The sequence below is a fragment of the Xenopus laevis genome, chromosome 3S (genome assembly GCF_017654675.1).
Source record: "Xenopus laevis strain J_2021 chromosome 3S, Xenopus_laevis_v10.1, whole genome shotgun sequence".
NCBI lineage: Eukaryota > Metazoa > Chordata > Amphibia > Anura > Pipidae > Xenopus > Xenopus laevis.
Window position 1 is genome coordinate 74,191,427 of NC_054376.1, and position 22,591 is coordinate 74,214,017.

The following is a 22,591-nucleotide window of genomic DNA, read 5'->3' on the forward strand; positions in this document are numbered from 1 at the left end:
TCTTGTCCGTGTACATCTGCAAGCCGCCCATGTGCTCTGTAAAGTTCATGCAATAAAAAATGCAGGCTTACACAGGTGCAACTCACTTTGATAAAAACAAAACAAAAAAACCCTGCTTGGATTGAGCACAGTAATGGTTAAGCTGAGCTCAGGAGAACAGGTAAGGAGGAAAAATCACAGGCAGCTAGAGAAGAGTTTCTATGGAAACCTGCAATGCCATCTCTTCATTGGCTGCAACTGGAGGGTGTGGAGGGCCAGATGTCGGCCTTGGGCACCCCTAGAGTGTGCCCATGCACCACGGCACTGAGGATAATGCATACAGTGTTAGGCTTACACATACAGCACTACGTGTCCCCAGTGCTCTTTAGAATGCAGCTGGGCAGCATGCCAACCTAGGCCTTTTACTATCACACATCTTCTTGTGGGAGTGATGGTAATTGCACATTGCAGTGCCACTCATCACCACCTCTCTCATCAAGTTACTCATCACCTCACTAAGGCAGGTGGTGGGGGTGTGACTAGGGTACTCCTCAGGGCCGGAACTAGGGGTAGGCAGAAGAGGCACGTGCCTAGGGCGCAAATGTGGAGGGGCACCAGGCACCGTACCTCTTCTGTGCCTTGCCCCTAGTTCGGCCGCTTCTTTCCATACCTGTAGCAGCAATCGATGTAATCCTAGGCGCGCCTCTTCTGCGCCTGCTCATGCACGCGGTCTTCTGCGCTTGATCGCCCGTGCGCGCGCCTGTGCGTGCACGCACTTCAGAAGGGGGCAATGTAGTCGGCTGGGTTGCCTTGGGCGCCCGACTGACTTGGCCTGGCACTGGTACTCCTCAAATGTGCCCTCCCTCTGTTTTTTCTTAAAGCACATCATGTCAGGTTATCTCCCAAAGGACCATCAAAAAATGGCGATTCAAGGTAAAAACACTGATCGCTTTGTGTCATTTTGCTCTGCCTCTTAAACTATGCAACAAATTTTATTTCCGTAACCTTTACCATATACTGCGGCAAAACAATACAGAAGAGAAAACTGAGGTTTAGCACAGCAGTGAAGCTTACGGAGTGTCCTCGATGGCTGTTGGATTGAATGGGATGTTTTCTCAGTTTCAGAAAATCGCTTTATCTGTAAGAAGAACAAATGGAAAATATTTATGCAAAATACATTGGTTAAAGGATACTTCATTTTCCAAAGTGGCCCAAAATTTCCTTTTGAAAAGGGATAAACCAAAATGGGATCCCAAAACAATGCACGTTTCCTGGTTGACGGAAGACACCAGCTTCAAAAGCAGGATCTGATTGTCAGTTCTACAGGCAGGCCAGTGGGAAGCCGGGAAAAACCTGGTGGGCCTCCCCCCTCCCTCGATCTCTGGGCCCCCAAATAAAAATCAATAGTGGTGCCAGTAGCGCATGCGCATCGGTGTTCACGCATGCACGCTGGTGTTTGCCCAGACTTTCGCGCATTCAAGCGGGGGAGCCCTGAGTATAGTAACCCCATGGGCCCTCCATGTCCACCCTGCCCAGATTTCTGGAAAGGCCACAAATGCCTGAGGGGCTGCTATAAGGTGCCATTCTCAGTCCGGACCTGCAGGGGGGCCTAGGGCGGCAGGATTTTAGGGGGTGACATGTTGCCCAACCACAGCCGCATTGGTTTAGAAGCTCTGGGGATTCACAGGAGATACAATAATTTTTAAAATTTCCGATGTGCCCATCCCCAATGCTCTGAAACCAATGATGACAATTTGCACATGCGCACAAATAAAGGGGAGGGGACAGATGTGACAAATGGCAGTGGATATAGGGGTGCCCACAAGGACCTCCTTTCTTATGTTTCTCTTACCACATGGCACTTAATCTCAGCACTGCGCATCCTAGCAGCCATACATAAATAAAGTTATACATCTACAGCAGTGATAGCGACTGTAAATAGGTTTAAAGACTTAAATATAGTTTCTGTGAAAGCCTGTGAAAGTGGGTTCAAAGACCCTACCGTCTAGGCGCCTGAGGTACTTTCATAACGCGGCTGCATCACTTAAGTACCAGCTAGCGCGTCGCTTCTCCCTCTCAGCCAGTAAGGTCCGTCCGGGGGCGGGGCTAGCAGTATCAGAGTAACTCAATACGGCGAAATGCCAATGAGAGTTTCTGTGAAGCTGTCAGTGTTCAATCAGCCGCGCATCTTTAATGCGGATAGACCGCTGCCTCCATAACATGGACTCACTACTCGACTAGCACAGGCTCTTATTATGGCAGCTTAGGACTGCGGATGAGGGGTCTCTAATTTTATATCTTTGGGAGACGGGCTTATTGGGTTTCAGCAGAGATGTCTCACTTACTGCAGGCAGCGGAAAGGATGAAATGGGACAGAGAGAAAGCGCTAAAGAGAGCGGCCGTGGTGCTGGCCGCTGCCTACTGCCTTAAGACCATCTATCCCATTGTGTGCCGGAGGATGCGACAGAAGGAGAGCGACAGCAGCCCGTGCAGACAGTCACCCCGCGACCCCTCTTCTAAAGTCGGCCACAAGCCCAGCTCCCCGGCCGTCAATGCGGAATTCTACCGGCAGCTGCTGGAGCTCAGGCGGATCCTGTTCCCGAAGCTGGTGAGCAAGGAGCTGGGGCTGCTGTCAGTGCACTCGCTGGCGCTCGTCTCCAGGACATTTCTGTCCGTTTATGTGGCGGGTCTGGACGGCAAGATAGTGAAAAGCATCGTGGAGAAGAATCCGCGGCGCTTCCTCATGCAGCTCATCAAATGGCTTCTCATTGCCATCCCGGCCACCTTTGTGAATAGTGCGATCCGCTACTTGGAGGGCAAACTGGCGCTGGCTCTGCGCACTCGCCTGGTGGATCACGCCTACCGGACCTACTTTGCGGATCAGACTTATTATAAGATTATTAACATGGACAGCAGGTTGGCCAATCCCGACCAGTCTCTGACTGAGGATATCATGATGTTCTCCCAGTCTGTGGCACATTTGTACTCCAACCTCACCAAACCCATCCTGGACGTGGTACTCACATCTTACACCCTCATCCAGACTGCCAGGTCCCGAGGAGCCAACCCCCTGGGGCCCACCCTGCTAGCCGGCCTGGTGGTCTATGCCACAGCCAAGGTGCTCAAGGCATGCTCCCCGAAATTTGGCAAACTAGTAGCTGAGGAAGCCCACAGGAAGGGATACCTGCGCTATGTGCACTCTAGAATTATAGCCAATGTGGAAGAAATTGCCTTTTACAGAGGTCATAAGGTAAGGCAGCCACTAAAGGGATGAATGGGTGAAATGTGAGAAGATGCTGCTATTGTGATGCTGGTGTCCCCATCCCCCTGCTGTGATGTGGCTCAGTTTCCTTCTGCTACAGCAGGGATGTCCAACAGCTCTTACTTGCCTTCAAATCCCAGCATCCTCCTGCCAGGCCAGTGCAAGCAGCTGTAAGATAAGAGCTGAATTTAGGGCTCATTCATTCATTGCCCCCATCCCCTCCTCTTCATGTGCAAATTTTCATTATTCGGTCCCAAGCACTGTGGATTTGCACACAAGAAATTTGATGTTATTTTGTGTGCGTCCCCAGTACTTCCGAAGCAAATGCATGTGGTTGAGCAGAATGCCACAACCTAAAATCCTGCCACCCTAGGCCTGGGCCTTTGTGGCCTTTCCACAAATACGGGCCTGCTGCAAATCTGCTAGAAATATTGTAGGTTTTCTGCAAAGGCCACACTGATTAACTGTTTATATAAAATAGTATTTATTAGCAATGTACTACTGTGTTACATGTAAACAAGGCCAGCAATAGTAAGCAATTATTTTCACATTATAATATTTATTATTATAAAATACATTTTGTAATAATAAAGTAGAACCCTGATTTTATGCCCCCAGATTGTATGCTTTCCTGGAATATATGATATTTTCATGTCTCTACCACTAGTATTTCTTCCTCATAGTTTTTCTCATGAGTTTTGTCTTTATTTGGCATCAAGTCTGTAGATAGTTTTTAGTAAACATTATGAAACAGTTTACATACAAGCCCGGATTTCTCGAGCAGGGCCCCTAGGCCACGCTAGGACCACGCGCCCGTCCGAAATCCGGGCTTGTAGGTAAGCACACGCGCAAACGGCGATATTGAATGAGGACGCACAGGTCCCCATGATGTGGCTGGGCGGCGTGCCGCACCTAATTTTTTGCCACCCTAGGCCCGGGCCTATGTGGCCTCGCCACAAATTCGGGCCTGTTTACATAGCGAGGATGCGAAAATAAGCAATAATATATATGTGTCCCAGATATTCTACAGTGACAGAACATAACTCAGAAGTTTACTGATATATGTGACATATTTAGGCTTAGGGTAAGGTCACACCTGGAGATGTGGGGAGATTTAGTCGCCCGGCAACTAATCGCTTCTTCATTGGGGCGACTAATCTTCCCGAACGGCTTCCCCCTGTTTTCCGCCTTCAGTTTAGTTTTTTTGAGATTGTTCACCATAAAAAAGACTTTTTTCAGTTGCTTTTATTTTGTACCATTTTCCTAAAACTGCAGTTGAACATTTAATGTTCGTGTCTCTGGTGTTTCAGTTTGGCAGCTCAGTGATCCAGGAGCATTGCTACATTTATTTGTTACATTTCTCTGCAGTATTTTTGGAACATTAGTAACTATTGTGGCAATTCTAACAGCTGCCTAAATGAAACTCAGGGATTCTGCTCAGCCATAAGAAATATATGAACTTAATGTATGAATTTATCTTGCATATCTTCTATAACAATAACATTGAAACAACTTTGGCTTGCTACATAAATCACTAAACTTACAGTTTTTTGTTATATAGGTAGAGATGACTAAACTTCAGAAGAGTTATATGGCTTTGGCTGATCAAATCAATCTTATTTTATCAAAACGTCTTTGGTATGTCATGATAGAACAATTCCTGATGAAATATGTTTGGAGCAGTAGTGGGTTGGTGATGGTCGCTGTTCCCATCATCACTGCAACTGGCTTTGCAGATGGTGGTAAGTCATGTATTTTCATGTTTGTATAAGACAGTTTGTATACGTTTCATACAAAGCCTGGTTAGGGTGCCCTTAGTAGATATAAAGTTGAACAAGACCCTACAAAGTACTCCCTTTTTCTATAGCTGCATGAATTGAGGCTCATTTACTATTGATAGGTACAAAATGTATTGTAGAATTTTGTGTTAAAACTCCACATATAAAATAAAATGCTTTCTCAAGTTTGCTCTTATCTATAACAGTAGCACTGTGGCTCAATGGGTTCTCCATCTTCCTTGAACTACGTTGATTCTAGGCTGGACACTGTCTGTAAAGCGTTTGTTTTTTCTATCCGTGTATTTGGGGTGCATTGGATTCCTTTCACACTCCAAAAACATACAGGCAGGTTATGATGATATACATTTTCTCTGGGGAATAGGTTGTCCTATTAACATTGTCTTTTTGGTGTGGTTTCATTAGATTGCTTCTTTAATTTACTGTTCTGATTATTGTAATATTTATGTCTATAGGGATTTTATCGCAATTGACTTTTTTGTGTTAGTTGGTTTATTCATCTTCAGGCATCTTAACTGGTTAGTTTACCTTCAAGTTAACTTTTAGTATGTTTAGAATGGTTCATTCTGAGCAACTTTTCCTTTGGTTTTCATTATTTATTTTCTATAGTTTTTTCATTATTTGCCTTCTTCTTCTGACTCTTTCCACCTTTCAAATGGTGGCCACTGACCTCATAAGAAAACAAATAATCTGTAAAGCTAAAAATGTATTGTTACTGCTACTTTTTATCACTCATCTTTCTATCCAGACCCTCTCCTATTCATATCCCAGTCTCTTATTCAAATCAGTGCATGGTTGCTAGGGTAATTTGGGCCCTAGCAAACATATTGTTGAACCTGCAAACTGGAGAGCAGCTGAATAAAAAGTGAAATAACTAAAAAAACACAAATAATAAAAAATGAAAACCAATTGCAAATTGTCTCAGAATATCAGTCTCTACATCATACTAAAAGTTAATTTAAAGGTGAACAACTCCTTTAACAGAGCTGTCAACTCCAGTAACTTGATTTTTGAAGGACTTCTGCAAATTTTTTGCAGAAACCAGTAAGTGACGTCACGTGCTGCTGCACACATAGAATTGAGTTAATGTGCAAATATTCTCACGAAGCAGCTGAATGCTGCCCATGCATACACACACACACACACGCTACTGCACATGCTAGGCCAGAATTTAAAGAGAAATCGGGAGAATGCGGTGGGTGGTAGGGTGATGTTATATGAAAAAACCTATAGTACAGGAGTGTCCAAACTTTACTAATGCGAGGTCTACTTTTAGTGAAGTTGTCCAATTATGATCTACATCCATAAAGGCATTTTTATCATTCTATTCCATGGACAATATTACTTAAATATTGAGAAAATGTATATTGCTATATTTAATAAACAACTATTTCTTATGTAACCTTAACATAATACATATCTGAATGAAAAGCATGAAACAGGAGGGTGATTTAGACTGTATAATCTGGTTTATACCATCTACCAAGTTGTTCTCAGCCCTCTCCAACAGAGAACACCATTCTCAGTACTTGGTTAATTTATTATAAGGCATATACTAGCATCACAAAAAGGCTGGGAAATCCTACTGGTAACCGCTCATTATAGTGAAGTCCAGCAAATGCTTGATAATTTGTCTGTACTTTTTTCAGTGAATGTAGTGATATATTGATTCTGCAGTTTTTCCCTAAAAGAAAAGCAAAAATGGGGGTCAACTCTTTGTTACAATATGTTTGGTTTATGTGCTGCCTGAGTAAATATTCAGACTGTTTGATAGATGCACATTCCAAAAAAAGGCTCATTTCTGTTAGGGCAGATAATACATCTACACAAGCTTCAACATACAGTTTGATGGGTATTTATCATAATGAAAGTTTCTCTTTAACATATATCCATCTATACTGGTCTGTTAACCATAGATATGGGAAACAGTGCAGGAGAGTTGTGCCGTGCATAAATTTCAGCCTCTTTTAGATTTAGAAGATGGACAGAAACAAACCATGGTGAGTGAACGAACTGAAGCTTTCACTACAGCCAGGAATCTACTGGCTTCAGGAGCTGATGCCATTGAAAGAATTATGTCTTCATACAAAGAGGTATGAGAAAAACTTTACATTTCTTTTATACAAAATACAAGTGCAATTATATATATATATACACATATATATAGTGAAAAAGGATTGCGGCATTCACAGGGTTTTAGTGAAAAAACAAAAAAATGTTTAATTATTAAGCCTCAACGTTTCGATCCCCCACAGGGATCTTCGTCAGGAGCAAAAACAAACAAACATATATATATATATATATAATATATATATATATATATATATATATATATATATATATGGCACAATATTACAGTGGTGCTGCTTTGCAAAGTTCTGAATTTGACCCTAGGGCACTTTCTGCAGGAGGTTTGTATGGAAACCCTGTGTCTGAATAGGTTTCCTACTCACACACTAAAACATACAGGTAGGTAAACACACTAGTTCATGTGTGAGGCTTGGAACTTATGTTGTAATATCCACTTGTGTAGAGACTAATTGGAATATTGCAGTAGACTACACTTGGGGGGGGGGATTTAGTTTTCCTTGTATTTGAATGTGTTATATAGTTTAGCCATCTTGACAATTTGGGGGTTATTTACTAAAGTCCGATCTTTTTCTGGTTAGAGTTTTAAAAAGGAAAAAAATCTTGAATTTTTCGATATTTATTTAACCCAGAGGCTGATAAAAGTGTTTCCCACACTAGATTTTTTAATTAATTCATTAATTTATTTATTGATCAATAAGGTAAAAATGTGGATGGGAGTTTGGCTGCAGTGGTTTTACTAAAAAATAACCCCTTTATGTCAGTTTGGAGAACAATGAATATTATTTTTTTCCTGAGGAGTAAATAGGCTGGGTTATTGTCACTGAATGATAAAGAAATGAAAACATTTTTCATAAGAAGCAAATTCTGAATTTATTTTTAGATTATGTGCAGTGCAAAATATTAGACTCTTAGGGGCAGATTTATCAAGGGTCGAATTTCAAAGTAAAAAATACTTTGAAATTCGACCATCGAATTAAAATACTTCGACTTCTAATATCGAAGTTGAAAGGTTCTTTTACCGAATTTGGCAATCGAACAATCAAAATGAAATCGTTCGATCGTATGATTAAATCGTTGGAATCTAACGATTTGAACGATTTCAGCGATCGATCGAAGGATTTTCCTTCGACCTCTAAAGACTTAGAAAACTGCTATAGAAGGTCCCCATAGGCTAACATAGCACTTCGGCAGGTTTAATTTGGCAAAGTATTGAAGTCAAAGTTTTTTTAAAGAGACAGTACTTCGATTATCGAATGGTCGAATGGTCGAATATTCGAACGATTTTTACTTTGAATCAAAGTAAATTCGAAGTCGTAGTATCCTATTCGATGGTCAAAGTATCCAAAAAATTACTTCGAATTTCGAATTTTTTTACTAAAATTCCCTCTAATTCACTTTCACTCTTGATAAATCTGCCCCGTTAGTGAGTTCCATTTTTGGAAAAAAAATTTTACCAGCCCAGGGATCTTTCTAAGCTAGAGAAACATTTAATTGATTGGGCCTTCTGCTTACAGTTAAAGGAAAACTATACCCCCCAAACAATGTAGGTCTCTATAAAAAGATATTGCATAAAACAGCTCATATGTAAAATCCTGCTTCATGTAAATAAACCATTTTCATAATAATATACTTTACTAGTAGTATGTGCCATTGGGTAATCATAAATAGAAAATTGCCATTTTAAAAAATAAGGGCCGCCCCCTGGGATCGTAGGATTCACTGTACTCACAAACAAACCAACAAACCATACATGTTAGGTCACATGAGCCAATTAACAGACAGAGTTGTGTCTTTTGCTTCCACATTTCTTCCTGTTACAGTTAGTGTTGTAGTATTTCTGGTCAGCTGATCTCTGAGGCAGCACACAGACCATCACGAAATGGTGGCTCAAGGCAAGAGATGTAAAAGGGCAATATTTACTTAAATATATATTCCAGTTTGGTAAGATTCTTTAATATGACACTTAATATGATATGAACTATCTGTTGTTTAAGTGTTCATTTTGGGGGTATAGTTTTCCTTTAAATATGGTGGTTTTATGTGATTTGTAATTGTTTATACAAAGTCACAACCCAAGGGCACATCTGATATATTCCATTTATTTGAAAATTTTTAATGGCGTAGAATTTCTGTAGTGGGTATTCCACATCCAGTTTCAGTTTATGCAGCATTGGTGAATTTTGCCAGACCAATGCCTCAATTCTGTATCTGTTTGGCGTGCAATTTCTTTGTGATTCCTTCATTGTTGGAAATGTATTATAGTTTCAAATTAAATAACATGAAAAAAATGCTTGATTCAGTTGGATCACAGATATTCTGCAGAATCTTGCTAAATGTCTACTTTACTAAGTCAGTGTATTTAGTTACAGACAGGTAAAGTATTGCATCTCTACACTGAGTAAGTCATATTAGAAGGCTCTTCTGAATGCAGGCATGTATACTTTTTAAACCTTTATTGAATAGTTGATTTCATTTTGTGGAATTTAATTTCACAGGTCACAGAATTAGCTGGCTATACAGCCAGGGTATATAATATGTTTTCAGTCTTTGATGAAGTTAAGAAAGGAATATACAAGAGATCTTTAATCCAAGAAACGAAAAACAACAAAAAGAACAAGGAGAAAACAGAATTGCACATTGAGGGGCCTTTGGAAATTAAAGGTGATTAGCATAAATATATGAAATTGCTTGAAATTCTGGAAGTTGTAGTTCAGCAACAGTCAGGGGGGTATTAATTAAAGTCTGAATGTTTCTGGTCAAAATTTTAAAGGGGAAAACACCAAAAATTGTTTATTTCTAATTTTTTTTCTCCATTTTCTAGAGTCTTTTCCCTCACTGAATTTTTCGAATTATTTTAATGATTAATTAGGATGGGAGTCTATGGGAGTTTGGTTGAAATTGTTAATAAAAGTTTCGTTAATAAAAGTATTGGAAATTTAATTTAAATAAACAAACACTGCAGCAACCAGTTGCTTGTTTTAAGTGTAATAGAGCTATGCTTGATGAAATGAATTGAATCTTGAAAAGTATTGGGACATTATGACATTTGGTGCAAGTAAAGCAACCCTGTCCTTAAATGTATTTTTACACTTCATCATTTTATGGTTTTGAAAACAAAGCTTCACAATCCATATACTGTATATTAATGTTCACACTGATTCAGGACATTGTTTAAATACTTATATACTGTTTTATCTTGTCATTTTTAATTCAGATCCAGTGCCAATAATGTAGGTTTGGAAGTTCCATTCAATTCTGTGCCTGATCATCTTGTGTTACTTGTAATACTTTAAGCAAAATAAAAAGGCTTTGCAAAACATATTTTTCGGATTTTGTTGGCTTGTTTGAATGTAAATGAATGATTATATTAACAATGTCCTCCTCCTTTATAGGTAAAGTAATTGATGTTGAGCATGGAATCATTTGTGAGGATGTTCCTATAATAACCCCAAATGGAGATGTGGTGGTTTCCAAGCTAAATATTAAGGTAAATGTGTTTGAAACAGTATTGTATTGTGTACAAAATTATTAGGGATGCACCGAATCCACTATTTTCGATTCGGTTGAACCCCTGAATCCTTTTCGAAAGGTTCGGCCCAATACCGAACCCGAATTTGCATATGCAAATTAGGGGTGGGAAGGGGAAAACATTTTTTACTTCATTGTTTTGTGACAAAAAGTCACGCTATTCCCCTCCCCGTCCCTAATTTTCAAATGCAAATCCTGGCCGAATCCCGAATCCTGGATTCGGTGCATCCCTAAAAATGATATAGTGAAGCTTACTGTTCTTGGCAAGTGTTTTATATGGGTTGCATTAAAACTGAAAAGCGAAGTGGGCATTTGCTAAACATTTTATTGTAGCTAAACAATCTCTGCTACAAGTGTTTTGCAAAGAGCTGCATACTGTATACAAGTGGTGCTTATACATGCAGTATATTTTTGATCAGTTCAGTTTTTATTCCTATAACATGACCAGAAGACTATCAGTTATAACTTTGCTAAATAACCCAACCTATATAATTGCAACTCTGTTGTTCCCCACTGGGAAGAGAGCAAAAACACCCCTGTGTAGGCCTAACGTAGCTAAGTGATCCTAAAAAAATTACTTTTATCTCTGAAGCTTCATCTGATTTGTTTTTTATTGTGTATCTTTTTGCCTTTGTTTTAGTCATTGCTGGAACAATATTTAGAACCAGCTAGAACTTAATTATACATTAACCCTCTTAAATACATACAAAGCTTATTTACATGTAAATATCCTCTGCTAAATATGTAATTACATTATCAAGTGTTCATAGTTATTTAATTTACCATGTCATGCAGATATACCATTGTGGGCTGCACAACTGGATGATTGCCAAGTCCTTTTCCCACAGCAAAAGCACAAGCTGTGAGAAACTGAAAAATCATTTTGTAACAATCACTAATTGGAGATATTTAAATAAATTAAATTTAAAGGGATCTTTGCAAAGTTCAGATTTCCATACTTAAAGCCCACTAAAAAATCATTTAGGCATTAATTAAGCCCAGTAGGTTAGTTGCAATTACTACAGAGAATTACTACAGATAAACCAAACTCGTTATCTATATATATATATATATAGGTTACATGCCCCTCTGACACCCTGCTTTACAGCATTTGCTGTGTTTTAGGAACAACGAGAACAGCCATGAAACTAAGTAATAATGGGTTTGAGGATTTTCTCCACTGATATCAGTTGAAGAACCCCCTGAAACTGCACCTGCCACCTCCCATTGATTTCAGAGGGAATGGATGTTTCATTGCAGCCATGCTGTATATAAATCTTGTGCAAATTCACTAAAGCTTTATACTATTACAATGTATATCTTATACACACCACAACAGTGCAAACAGAAAAAAATGTAGACAGACAGATGTACAAAACATGTGATAATATTGGTGTGAATTTGAATAGAGTGAAGCACTCATAAGGTATATGGTAAATACAGTGTTATGAAAGAGCCCCAATATAAACAATAAAGCAATACAATGGAAATTGGTGTTGCCTCTGTTCGATTTTATGCAAGTTTGGAACAACTAACTGGGCTGCAGAGGTTAATAGCACCCAACAAAATCAACAGACTGCACAAATCTTTTTATATAACGCATGAGAATACCCCCAACTTCTACTCAAGTAGTAGTAAAAGGGACTCTGATCCAGTGTGCCATTTAATAAACCTGCAAAACGAGCTGAACTACTATAAATATTTTTTTAGTGTAATGCACTGACCCATTTTTTTATTGTATGTGTATCCTCCTGAAAACCTACTTTTGAAGCAGTTGTAGCTGCTGTTCCTTTTCGAGACTAGCTATTATTAAGCTCAGTCTTTGCAGAATATCATCCTGTTAATATTAAATGATAATTTTCTCTCATACCCATAAGGCTAAGATCAGACTAGGCTCAACCTTTAAGGGGGTTATTTATCAAAGTCCGATTTTATTTCAACATTTTCTGCTACAAACTCCGATCAAATCCGCTCGGATTCTTTACGCTCATTTATTATTACATTTTCTCGAAAATTTTGGATTTTCAAGTTTTTTTCAGATTTTTCACCGAAAAACTCAGATTTCTTATGCTTTTATGCCGAAAAACTCAGGGTATTGCACAAAACCCAGCGCACATTAAAAAATCATTGGGACTTCTTCCATTGACTTATATGCAACCTTGACAGGTCTGAGATGCCGGATTTTCTGATTCAGATTTTTCCATCCTCGGGTTTTATAAATTCTAAAAAATTTGAGATTTTTTAAAAATCCGATTTTATATAAAAAAAAAAATCTAAATTTTTTTCGGGAGTTTAGTAAATAGCCCCCTAAGAGTTTGCTTTGCAGGTAGAGAAAATTCAATGCACTCTCTTCTACTCCATCACGTCATCACGCAAATGACTACTGAACTTACATTACCGGAGAAAATCAAATGCTTTGGTATGAAATATTTCAAAGATCAGCTGTGTAGGTAAAAGGTGGAAATGGAGCACCAGGATCAGCCTGTCTTTAGTACTTTAAGATGGTGGAATAGAAATGGCTTTTGATGACATTTTAGATCATGAATTACTAATGAAAGTGAGCAGTACAAAGTGAGTAAAGTAATGAACCAAGAAAGCTTGTCAACGTGTTTTGCTCATCTACAAAAAAAGTACTTTCTTTTTTGATTACCTGATATTATTTGATTACTTTCAGCTCTAATAACAGTCTGACATTTTATTTCAGGTAGAGGAAGGAATGCATCTTCTAATTACTGGACCCAATGGCTGTGGAAAAAGTTCTCTCTTCAGAATTTTAGGTGGACTATGGCCAGTCTATGAAGGAGTTCTCTACAAACCTCCACCACAGAAGATGTTTTATATTCCACAAAGGTATGTTTTTTGTGGATTTAGTTCTCTTTCTTGCATAATGTTATTTTAATTAGTTATAATGGTTAAAGGTGGTCAATAGTGTTGCACCGGACCTGTAGATTGAGCAGATTTAGGCCAGCACATTGCTTTACCAGCAAGTGGCTCCACTCTACCTATGATGTCAATTCCCACTGATTCACCACTCCTTCTGCTAGCCCCCTCCAGTGATGTCAGAGATTGATGGGTTGAACAAGGGTTAATAAATAAGGACGGAGCGATGGGTTGTGCGAGTTTCAGGTTGTGGGTCAATTTTCTGTCAACCTGTGCATCACTAATACACAGGTGTTATGATACCAGCTCATGCAACAAATTGTAAAGCAGAGAGAACATTTTTGCATGCACACACAGTATGGTATGTTGATCCAAAACTATAGAAAGATCCCCTTCATAATTTGCCCTTTCAAATAGAATATATTATTTACATTACAATGTTTTAAAGTAATAGTTATTTGAAATATTCCATTTATAACTTCTAGTACATACCAGTGTATGCTAATAGTGTTCAGAATAACTTTTTTTTAATTGGGCCTGAAAATAATCGATCTTTTAACCAGAAAACTGATAAACATAATAGGCCATCTTCCATTTTAAGCAAATGTAAGCAAATATTTTATTTTCTGATCATTTTCTTTTTAACTGTAATGATAAAACATTACCCTAAACTGCATGGTAATTAAAGTGAATCCATGTAGGTGGTAAAACAATCCAGTAAATGATTTTTAGTAGACTTATATGGAGATCCAAATAAGGTAAAACCCCATTTTCCAGGAAATCCCTGGTGCCAAACATTCCCATAGCTGTAAGTGGTATTGTGTTAATGAAACTGAAATAGTTTTAAAAAATGTATATTATATTACAAGGGCAGCTAACAACAAATAATGAAAGGGCTTCATTTAAAAAATGAACCATTACCATGCAAGCTGTAGTATAGTTTACATAACATAGCTATTATATATACAGTACATAGTGGCTGCTGTTAAGATTCAATAGGGCCAAGAATGTATTTATTTGCAGATGATAAACAGACACATACACCTGTTACATCTAATATAAGTAATTCTAAAACAACCGGACTTGCTGAGTAATCTTTTAACATTTTCATTTATCCCTTTTTCAATGATTACTCAGTAAGTCCAGTTGTTTTAAAATTACTTATATTGGATATACCATGACCTGGATGAATGAAAATCTTCATAGTCGTACAACTGTTACATTTACTAATGTTACTGCCCTTTAAAATTGACTTCATGTTAAGTTTAATGGTTGATTGGTTAACATTACCTCATCTTTTTTAAATAACAAGAAATTAAATAATCAGGAGTTTCTGAAATTATTTTGAGCAAAATATTATATACAGTATAATGCTGCACTTGTTAATCCTTGTTAATCAGTGTATATATGTATAGTGTTAATTTGATCAGGTTGAGGGGTGTTTATAGAAATGATGTTCTGTGTAAAGTAATGACTGATGCTACACTCTAGCTGTCTTGACTAAAACCCTTTAAACAGAACTATCCAGATGGGAATTAATCCGTCTTAATGCTGATAAATCCATTATATGCTTCTGACATATCCACATATAGGTCAGTCTTAATTGAAATTCAAATGTAATTTTCTGATGGGCTCTGCAAATGGAATGTCTGCAATATTTCTTGTAGTGTTTTAAAGAATAATTCACAATAATGTAGTAATTCAAACACATTAACAGACTGGAGCCTCCCAACTGTATTAGAGATCTAGTGGACTTTTTATGTATTATGTTGCTCTCCAGATACATATATGTTAACTTTAAATATTGTAATGAAAATGGTTGTTGTTTGAATTATTGTTGGCTTGAGAAGGTTAGGGGAGTCAAAAGGGTTGTTAGAAAAGAATCTATAATATCTCAAAAAATTTGTGAAAGAATCCAAAATGTAGAATTTTTGGGATTATTGCCCAAAAACCGCACATTTTTCGGGTTATCGTTCGAAACCCATTGCTGATCATGATATTTTCCACTTACAAAAGGGATCTTACAAAAAAAAATCTGCCATTGACTTCTACATGACCTTTGCATGTTTGAGATGGAGTATTTTTGACTTTTAGCAGCCTCATGGGAAAGATAAATCTGGAAAAATTCAAGTTAATTTTTCCATGAAAAATTGTATTTTCCCCTTTAAAACTGACCAGAAAAACTTTAGTAAATAAACCCCATTATGTCCATTTGTGCTGGAGTCACTTTGTTGTGCAGGGTTCAGAATTTTTTACAGGTTGTATTAGTCTGCAAATATAACAGCAGATAACATTTTACTGTATTCACAAATTACCATTCAAGACATTCAGAGGTTGCGACGAAGTATTAATAAGGGATTTTATTTTTTCAAACACAAGGTAGGACTGGGCCAGTGGGACACCGGGAAAACCCCAGTGGGCCCTGGTCCTCGTGGGCCCCGCCAGACCAGTCAGACCTACTACCTCCCTCCTCCCTGGCGGGGGCAAGTTGGGGGGTGGGTTGGGGCATAAGCAGGAAGGGGCAAAGGGGGCTTTGCGGCCCCAGTCCGACACTGTTCAAACATAAGGTCACTAAGTCTAGTGCCACATGCCTCTCACTCTCCTCAACTCCCTTATACACAGTCACACAAACAGCCCCATTCTTCATTTAAGAGATAGCAGCAATCTAATCAGCTCATTTCAAGGATGGATATTTACTAGGATGACCAGTAATCCCACAATTGTGGTAAATCAAAAATGTATATAACCTATACTGTATATGAGTAGGTTCAATTATATATACTGACAAAATGTTAGTCAAGGCATAGGAGTGGTGACAGCCACAAGAGACAGCTGTATAAACGCATGTAAGTTTGAAACCTCATAGTGCCATTATATGCTCAGGTTGGGCTCACTGTGCTGTGACTGGTGGATTTCACCCAAAAAAAAGCACTTCTTGAGTTCCTTTTAATTTACTTTGGTTCTGTATTCTCTTTCATTTATTGTAAAATACTTAAGATGAGTTACCGGTACTTTTTTGCAGACCTTACATGTCCATTGGAACTCTAAGGGATCAAGTAATATATCCTGACTTACTAGAGGATATGCATGAGAAAGGATATCAAGACCAAGATCTGGAACACATTCTTGATATTGTTCATCTAAACCATATAGTACAAAGAGAAGGAGGTAAAGTAATAGACAACTGTTATTCTGGGTCCAGTGCTATATAAGTTTTACTCCTTTAAACTTTTGTTTCCTGGTTTATGCCCGCCCATATTTGATTGACGACAGCACTTCTGGTTTAGTGGTAGGCAGGGGGTAACAGGTTGGGTTTTAGGTAAGGCAGTTGCATGGTGGGTTGCAGTTCCAAGCGAGTTAAAATGTGGGCTTCAGGTCTGGGAAGGGTTGGGTCAAATGTTGGACCCATGCAGATTTTAAAGCAAGCTAGTTTGCAAATGCCATTTGCAAGCTTTACTATAGTAAGCATTTATATAGTGTAGCTAGCACAATAGATGGAGAGGAAATGATTGCTTCCTAACTTTAAATTTTAAAAAAGAGGACGTTATACAAATAAAATTAAATTACTCTTCAGTCAGACCTCTGAATAACCCCAGCACTTACAGAACTCCCAGCAGTTTCACAGTCTTGTTGCCCTATTGTTACATCTTAATTACAATAGGTATTTAGATATACGGGTACAGGTATGTGATCCATTATCCGGAAACTCATTATTCGGAAACCCATTACCTAGAAAGACTCAGTTTTATCCAAATAATCCAAATTTTTAAAAATGATTTAATTTTTCTCTGTAATAATAAAACAGTACCTTGTACTTGATCTCAACTAAGGTATAATAAATCTTTATTGGAAGCAAAATCAGCCTATTGGGTTTATTTAATGTTTACATGATTTTCTAGTAGACTTAAAAGGATACTATTTTTTTTTCCAAAATGCATCAGTTGCTCCAGCAAAATTCTGCACTGAAATCAATTTCTCAAAAATTTTAAATCTGACATGGGGCTAGACATATTGTCAGTTTCCCAGCTGCCCCCAGTCATGTGACTTGTGCTCTGATAAACTTCAGTCACTCTCTACTGATGCAAGTTGGAACGATATCACCCAACTCCCTTTCCCCCAACAGCCTAACAACAGAACAATGGGAAGGTAACCAGATAGCAGCTCCCTAACACAATATAACGGCTCTCAATAGTAAAATCCAGGTCCCACTGCGACACATTCAGTTACGTTTAGTAGGAGAAACAGCAGCCTGCCAGAAAGCAGTTCCAAAGCAGTACTGGCTTTTTCTGAAAGCACATGACCAGGCAATATTAACTGAGATTGCTGACTACACACCAATATTACAACAAATTAAATTAATTAATGACATTTTATATTGTAGAGTGAATAATTTGCAGTGTAAACAGTGTAATTTAGAAATAAAAACTACATCATAAAAATCATGACAGAATCCCTTTAAGATATGAAGATCCAAATTACAGAAATATCTGTTATCTGGAAAACCCCAAGTCCCGAGCATTGTGGATAACAGGTCCTATACCTATGTACTTAGCTGCTGAATTAGATACATATACTCTTGTGCAAAGTGAGGTCATAACACATTTGTGAGAAGATAAAATACATTTTAACATAGAAAAGAAAATAATGCAAATCACAGTAGGAGAAACCAGGAAGGTAAAAAGCATTTTATTTTTTATTAAGTAAAGCCTCTTTATCATTAAAAAGCATACTTCTTTTAGAAATAACCTCTGATTTCTGTGTCTTCAGGATGGGATGCTTTTACAGACTGGAAAGATGTTTTATCAGGAGGTGAGAAGCAACGGATGGGAATGGCAAGAATGTTCTACCATAGGTAAATTAAATATATTTAAATTCTTATAAGTTCAGTAAATAAACCTTTAAACAGGTGAATGTAAAATTTATAAGCACTTACCAATTTACATTCATTATTTATTTGTTTTTAATTTATTATAGTCAAGGAAATTGTCAGGAGAAAGAGGGCTGGTCTGGTGTTCTCCTGGTTAGGAAAAATCTAGAAGAACATCCAACCATACCCCCTTTTCACAGTAAATGGTGGTTGGAATTGGTCATATGAAGTTGGTTTGGGGATAAAATAAATTCTGCTTTGTCTAAGCCAGTGCTGTACCTTGTGTGGCCCCTCATAAAAGTCTAGCTACTGTGACTGCTTGCCTTGTGTAAGATTAAAAGGTATCAGTACTGGGATTAACTGGCCCCTGCATTGTTCATACCTGAGATCAGGCCCAGATCTGTTCCCCCTGAACTGCCAATCAGTTGTTGCGGCAGCGCAAGTTTGGAGGTCGGGAGGGGGCGCCTGGAGACTGCAGCCCCGGTGGGCCCCCAACACTGTCTGTTTGCATTTTGAAATAGCTGTAAGGGGGTTCGTAAGGTGTTTCATTATGCGCTGAGGGTTGCTGTGCTATCCACAGGGGAGGCATATTGATTAAAGGCTATGTCTTAATATGGCTTAAAGGAAAACTATTTCTTCCCCCCCAAATGAATACTTAAACAATAGATAGTTTACATCATATTAAGTGGCATATTACCAAACTGGAGTATATTTTTAAGGAAATATTGTACTTTCACATCTTTTACCTTTAGCCCCCATTTTATGATATTCTCTGTGCTGCCTCAGAGATCACCTGACCAGATGCGGCAGGCCCAGTGGCCCAGACCCCCCCAGTCTGTCAATGTTTTCCTTTTGACATATGAGTGATGGGTGATAGCCCTGCAGTAAGCACCAACCATTTGTGTTTTTGGAGTTCTACCACCATTAATGTTGTTATGGACTTGAATTTTTTTGGGATAACAGATGTGGTTTAAAAACAGGGGGTGGTCAACACTGGCTTATATTATCAGCCCCCAGCACATAGGCCATAAAAAATCTGTCCCTTGGTACCACAGGAATTGGACAGCACTGGTAAAGGCTGAATGAACTCATGTGAAAACACAGTATTTTTTCCCTTTAAGAACCAATAGTTCCCAATGTAAGCAGCACATGCTTTGACACATTTATTGTTGCCTTGGACACAACTGCTAGCTAGAGAGCTAGGAGGCTCATTTTCAACAAATAGCAGATATTTGCTTTTTATTAAGTGTATGGTTTAAGGTAGTTCATTCCCAGCTTGAGTTAAAAGGCAAAAAGGGAATTAGAAATAATATTGCAAGCACAATGTAATGAATATTTGTCATATTGATTTTATTACTTTCAGTCTCACCAAGGAAATAACCGTGTAGCCAAATCTATTTTTAATTAACTTATATGCTATTTTTATACCAAAAGGCCGCAATACGCATTGCTTGATGAATGTACAAGTGCTGTGAGCATAGATGTAGAAGGAAAGATATTTCAAGCGGCAAAGGATAACGGAATCAGTCTTTTGTCAATAACTCATCGACCATCACTTTGGTAAGAAAAACGGTAGCCATTTTAAAATGGCAAAATATATCAGTCTGAGGGGGTTATTAATCAAAATCCGAAAATATCTGATTATTTTCTGAAAATGACTCCGAGCAAATCTGCAAGTGTTTTTCCCCTTATTTATCAATACAATTTTCTGAAAATTTCCTGTGCAGGAAAAAAACAAAGAAATTAAAATTAAATCATAAATTTTTTTCGGATTTTCTTCCTGAAAACGCAGATATAAACAAATATAAAACATTGTACCAGCAACAGTTAAGGCAGTTGTTTTATGCAGCCTTTTTACATATAAAGGGAATCATTTGCTCAAACATGTTGGTGTAGTTCCAAATGCATCTACATTTACCTTAATTTTATAGTTTGATGTGCAGCCTTAACATTACAAGGGCAGATCAAGCAGACATGCATTAATAATTTGTGTGGCAGGATAATAGTATACTACTTTAACTTGTACTATAATAGTATACTACTACTACTTCTAAGTGTGGAGGCATCTTTTGTATTTGACACACATATTAGTTTAAAGACTTAACAGTATATGTTTAGCTTCTGAATGGACACAAAAAAACCTTCAAATGCCCAGGAGCAGTAACCAATAGCAACCAACAGGAAACTTGCTTTTAAAGGAACAGTAACACCAACAAAGGAAAGTGTATGAAAGTAATTACAGTATAATGCACTGCTGCCCTTGGTTAATGGCATGTGGGGCCCCTAGGCTACATCCACACAGGGCCCCATTCTAGGCTACTGCTGGGTCCAAATATGTGCAGATCCAGGCATGTATGCTGGGTCAGGTTTGGCGTGCCCAAGTGACATCACTAGATCTGAACACATCTGGACCCATGGGCCTTGTCTGCCTTCTTCTCCTAGCAGGTGAAGCGCCAAAAAAAAGAAATATTAAAAGAAAATAGAAATGGGCCCCTGACCAAACTGGGCCCATGTAATGTTATGCAAATGAATGACAAAAAGAACAGCAATGTGCATAAGCCCTGGATTCTTAAATTTTTTCTGATGCGCTAAATTTATCTCTTCCTATTGCTGGATTTCTGTGTCATTGTAGATGAGATGGGAGTCAGCGACCTCCTTCTGCAGAGATGTGACCTAAAATTAGTATCGGTGGAAAATCGGGTCATTCTTTTAAAGAGGAGTATTGGAAAAACTGTTTATTTTGCAAAGTCCTTCCACTTTTTGTAGGACAACCCTTTTAACCAAGAGCATACAGTATATAATGTATTTAATAATGCATTATTAAGTTCTGTACAAAATATATTTATTGCCTAATATTCTTTTTGTTATCCATACCAATACATTTTCTATTTGTAATCAGATATGTAACTTAAATTTCAATTTCTGCACAGGAAATATCACACTCATTTGTTGCAGTTTGATGGAGAAGGAGGGTGGCGTTTTGAACAACTGGATACAGCTACACGTTTGTCATTGAGTGAAGAAAAGCAAAGGTTGGAATCTCAACTTGCTGGAATACCTAAAATGCAGCAGAGACTGAATGAACTGTGTCAAATCCTAGGAGAAGATTCAGTGCTTAAAAAAAGCCAGACAGAGGAGTAGTTATGTCAGTTGTTCACTAACTTTTAATAGGCTGCAGATCAGGGATGTCAAAGCTGCAGCCCTCTAGCATAAGTGAACTGCAACTTCTAGAATCTGTAAAACGCTGCTTGATTAAGATACTGGGAGTTGAGGCTCACAACTACTGCGTCTGGATGGGGTGTAAGATGTGCTGCTGAAACTAAAATGTATGCAGAATTCAAGAAAAAAACCATGCCACATGGCTTTTGTGTTTTTTGTTTTTTTTTTTACTATTGAGCTACTGTATATTCTTCTGTATGCAGGAATCTTATATTTATGGTTCACAAAATGCGCTACTCATTCTGTGATTTGGTACAGACTTTTAAGTTATGGGTGATACATAACATAAACAAATTATCCTAAAACATTGGCACACACTCAGTTTATTTGCAATGACATTGTAATTGAAATCCTGATGTTTATTTTAGAATGCCTTTAGCATCCATAATTCAGATTAGATACCTGCATCGGGCCGGGTACCTGAGGGTTACCCGCAAAAAAAAAGCGGGCCGCTGCAGAATGAGAGGAGGATTTTCAGGTGCAGGTATACCCGCGGGTCTGCGGGTCGTGCTGCGGGTCTCATCTAAATTTCTTATCTTATGTTATATTGTCTATATTTTACTCCTTTTAATGTTTTACAAAACTTGTTTCTGTCCCCGCCCACTTTTGATGATGTAACTTCCAGTTTGCAGCACCTTCACTTCACTGGGTCGGGTAGCGGATCAAAGTGGTTAAATATGCGGGTTTGCGGTTCGGGTCGCGGGCTGCGGGTAGGGTCCGGGTCTTAGAAATTGGTTCTGTGCAGGACTCGAATTCAGATTATATCAGACATGGAGCGGTGCAAGTTTAGCATGATGCATGAGGATCCAAGGCTTAAGTGATTTCATACAGTATCTTGCATTGCTTATATTCTATTCTGTGAGATTGGGGAAGTATATGTGCTTTGAGAACCTCTAGGTGTCATATGGTCATACGCACAAAATGAGGCCTTGATTAGCTTTAAAACCCTATTCAGTGCTCCACACAACT

General features: G+C 38.3%; 1 protein-coding gene across 1 annotated transcript; it reads left to right on the forward strand.

The window, feature by feature from the left end:
• Positions 1-2,019: 2,019 nt before the first annotated feature.
• On the forward strand, positions 2,020-22,212 carry abcd2.S (ATP binding cassette subfamily D member 2 S homeolog). The gene is made up of 10 exons (XM_018255791.2): positions 2,020-3,229; positions 4,803-4,983; positions 7,009-7,130; positions 9,624-9,789; positions 10,521-10,615; positions 13,361-13,506; positions 16,559-16,704; positions 18,304-18,388; positions 19,838-19,963; positions 21,334-22,212. The coding sequence occupies exons 1-10, from the start codon at positions 2,312-2,314 to the stop codon at positions 21,542-21,544; spliced, it is 2,196 nt and encodes a 731-aa protein (XP_018111280.1). The 5' UTR covers positions 2,020-2,311; the 3' UTR covers positions 21,545-22,212.
• Positions 22,213-22,591: the final 379 nt, after the last annotated feature.